General features: G+C 37.2%; 1 protein-coding gene across 1 annotated transcript; it reads right to left on the bottom strand.

Annotated features, from left to right (window-relative positions):
* Window positions 1-576: 576 nt before the first annotated feature.
* Window positions 577-1,521, bottom strand: Olfr561 (olfactory receptor 561). Its single transcript, NM_147092.1, has one exon. It carries the CDS (start codon window positions 1,519-1,521, stop codon window positions 577-579), a length of 945 nt encoding a protein of 314 aa, NP_667303.1.
* Window positions 1,522-3,378: the final 1,857 nt, after the last annotated feature.

Below are 3,378 nucleotides of genomic sequence, written 5' to 3'. Positions count from 1 at the left end.
ACTGCATTGTGTGATCATCAAATCAGGGGACAATTTTCTATGAGTACATTTTAGACAATACATTGCTAGGTCTTGCATTTGACAAAGAGATCTCAAAGCTTCCTTAGAGAACTAGGAAAGTGCTCATTTCAATCACATTTTCTCATCTATTCTTTAGTGATTCTACTATTACATCTTATTCAACTATGTATAGTTAATTGGTATTAATTTTCATTTTAAAGGTACTATGTAAATTATACAATTACTGAAACATATTTTAGGGTCTTTATTATATGAGACATTAATAGTTATATAACATAGAGGACTAAAATCAATTTATCAATGACAATAAATACATTTTAACATATTATAACATGTATAGCAGTAATAATAGGATAATAACTAGACAACATAATATCTCTGATATTAGGGAATCCAGAGTCTAAAACTCTGCAGGCAGAAACTTATAAAACTAAAATAAATGAAATGTATTTATTATTAACAGACTCTTTCAAGCTTCAGTGTTAAATCACACAAGTGAATAATAAAACAGAAATTTAAGGAAGAATCTCTTTTAAAAAGAACTTTAAAACTTCCCTAAGATGGCTTAACAAAAAATACTTTCAGCATGGCCTTGCGAATTTGTTTGGTTTTCACACTATAGATTATGGGATTCATTACCGGAGGAATGAGCAGATAAACATTGGCAATTAGAGTGTGCACAAAGGGAGGGGCATGTTTCCCAAATCTGTGCACCAATGACAGGCTGATCATAGGAATGTAGAAGATGGCAACAGCACTGAGGTGGGAGACACAGGTACCAAACGCCTTTTTCCGCTCCTCCTTGGATGCAATGCAAAGGACAGAATGGATGATTAGAACATAGGAGAGAAGGATCAAGACAGAGTCCAAGCCTGCAGTAGAGATGACAATGGCCAAGCCAAAGGCACTATTGATCCTGGTATCTGAACATGAAAGCTTCATCACATCAGGATGGAAGCAGTAGGAATGATGCAGCACATGACTCCGGCAAAAAGACAGACGCTTGAGGAGCAGGAGTAAAGGAACAAGAGCGGTGGTTCCCCTAATTATGATTGCAAAACCCACTGCAATGATTCGAGAATTGGTTAAGATCATAGCATACCTCAGTGGGTTACAGATGGCAATAAATCGATCAAAGGCCATCACCAGGAGGACTGAAGATTCCATGAATGTAAAGCCATGGATAAAGAACATTTGGCCAATGCATGCATCGAAGCTAATTTCTCGAACATTAAACCAGAAGATGCCCAACACAGTTACCAATGTTGAAAGGCATAGACCTAGGTCTGTGAAGGACAGCATGGACAGGAAATAGTACATGGGTTCATGGAGGCTTGACTCAGTGATGATGACAAAGAGGATCATGCTGTTCCCAGAGATGGCAATGGCATACAGACAACAGAAAGGGATGGAGATCCAGGTGTGAGAGGTCTCAAGACCAGGAATGCCAGTGAGGAAGAAGACTGGTGGGTAGGCAGTGCTCTCGTTGAAGGATGGCATGGTGACTGAAGGAAGCAGATGTCTCTGGGGAAAGAGTATACATCCTGCAATGATAGAAAAAAGAAATGCTTCCAATCTCTGCTACATATCTTGCATTTTAGGAACACTGAAAAACCAGTTCTTGTCTTTCATCTTCAATGGAAACATCCATTTATGTATTATATATCAAACTGAACACAGATGAACTTGGAGAAGAAACAGCACTAACATCTGTAAAGACACCCAAGCCTTCAGATCTATATTGCATTATGCATGGGCATGTGTGTTCTTATATTAAAAAGGAGATTAAATTTGGTAATGAGAGCTGTGGGGATGGCTCAGTGGGAGATGCAAGTGAAGTCAAGCCTGCTGACCTAAACTCAACAGAACCTACAGGGTAGAAAAAGACAACCTACTTCAGCAAGTTGTCATTTGACCTTCCACAATCATGGTACATGTTCATCTATATACATGCATGAGCACATGTGTACTCACATGCGTGTGTGTGCACACACACACACACACAAGTACAAAGAACAAAAACTATAAGGGGGCTAGAGAGATGGCTCAGCAGTTAATATTATTGACTACTCATCCAAAGAACCCAAATTTAATTACCACCACCCACATGACAGTTATAACTGTCAATAGTTCCAGTTCCAGAGACCCTCACACAGACATACATTGGGAGCACAGCACCAGCATACATAAAAACAAAGAAAAATTTAAAGCTATATATACAAATAAACCACCCTGGGTGATAGAAGGAAAAGGTTTGTTGACACAGGCAATAATCAGAAATGTAATTATGTTTAAGGAAAATTCTGCCTGCAGAAGGATGATTTTAAAAAGATGACCTCACCAAGAACTAATAACTCATTGGAAGCTTATGGAAAATCACTGAAGCAGAAGCCTTAGCAAACATGGTGGTTTTCTTCTTTTCAAAGGAGTATTAATGTTAGAGTGAGACAGAGTCTCCTTTTTCTGTTTTTAGGCACATACATATGAAGGATTGAGGAAACCAATTGCTTTTCAAGCTTTCTCGTCAGTATGTTAGATTTTAATGTAAATATCTGCCCCTTACATTCACTGATGCACATGTTTACAATGTTATGAATATGAGTTAAAATCAGGTGTGTAGCAACATTAAAGCCTGCAAATGACCCTGAGAACAAAAATACTGAACAAGCATGAATCTAAAATTAAGTAGAAGAATCAACTAAAGGTGACTAATGGTATGGCATTCAAGGGACATGTCTGTGATGTTAGAGTAGAGCAAAACAGGAAATGATCCAAACAAACACTTAGCCAAACTAACTAAAAGACAGAGAGACAGTATCCAAATTAACAAAATCAGAAATGAAAAGGAAGATATAACAGACACTGAGGAAATTCAAAAATATCATTAGGTCTTATTTCAAAAGCCTGTACTCCACAAAACTGGAAAAAATCTAAATGAAATGGACTATTTTCTAGATAGATACTATTTACCAAAGTTAAATCAAGATCAGGTAAACGATTAAATAGTCCTATAACCCCTAAGGAAATTGAAGCAGTCATTAAAAGCCTCCTAACAAAAACATAACAAACAACAACAACAAAAGCCCAAGGCCAGATGGTTTTAGCATAGAATTCTACCATACTTTCAAAGAAGGACTAATACCAATAAATACTCCTCAAAGTATTGCACAAAATAGAAAGAGGAGGAACATTGCCAAACTCATTCTATGAGGCCACAGTCACCCTGATAACTAAAAGACACAAAGACTCTACAAAGAAAGAGACTTTCAGACCAGTTTCCCTTATGAACATTGATGCAAAAGTACTCAAAAAAAATACTCACAAACCAAATCCAAGAACACATCAAAAACATCATCC

Source organism: Mus musculus, chromosome 7, assembly GCF_000001635.26.
Source record: "Mus musculus strain C57BL/6J chromosome 7, GRCm38.p6 C57BL/6J".
NCBI classification, from domain to species: domain Eukaryota; kingdom Metazoa; phylum Chordata; class Mammalia; order Rodentia; family Muridae; genus Mus; species Mus musculus.
This window is presented reverse-complemented; position numbering and strand designations above follow the sequence as displayed.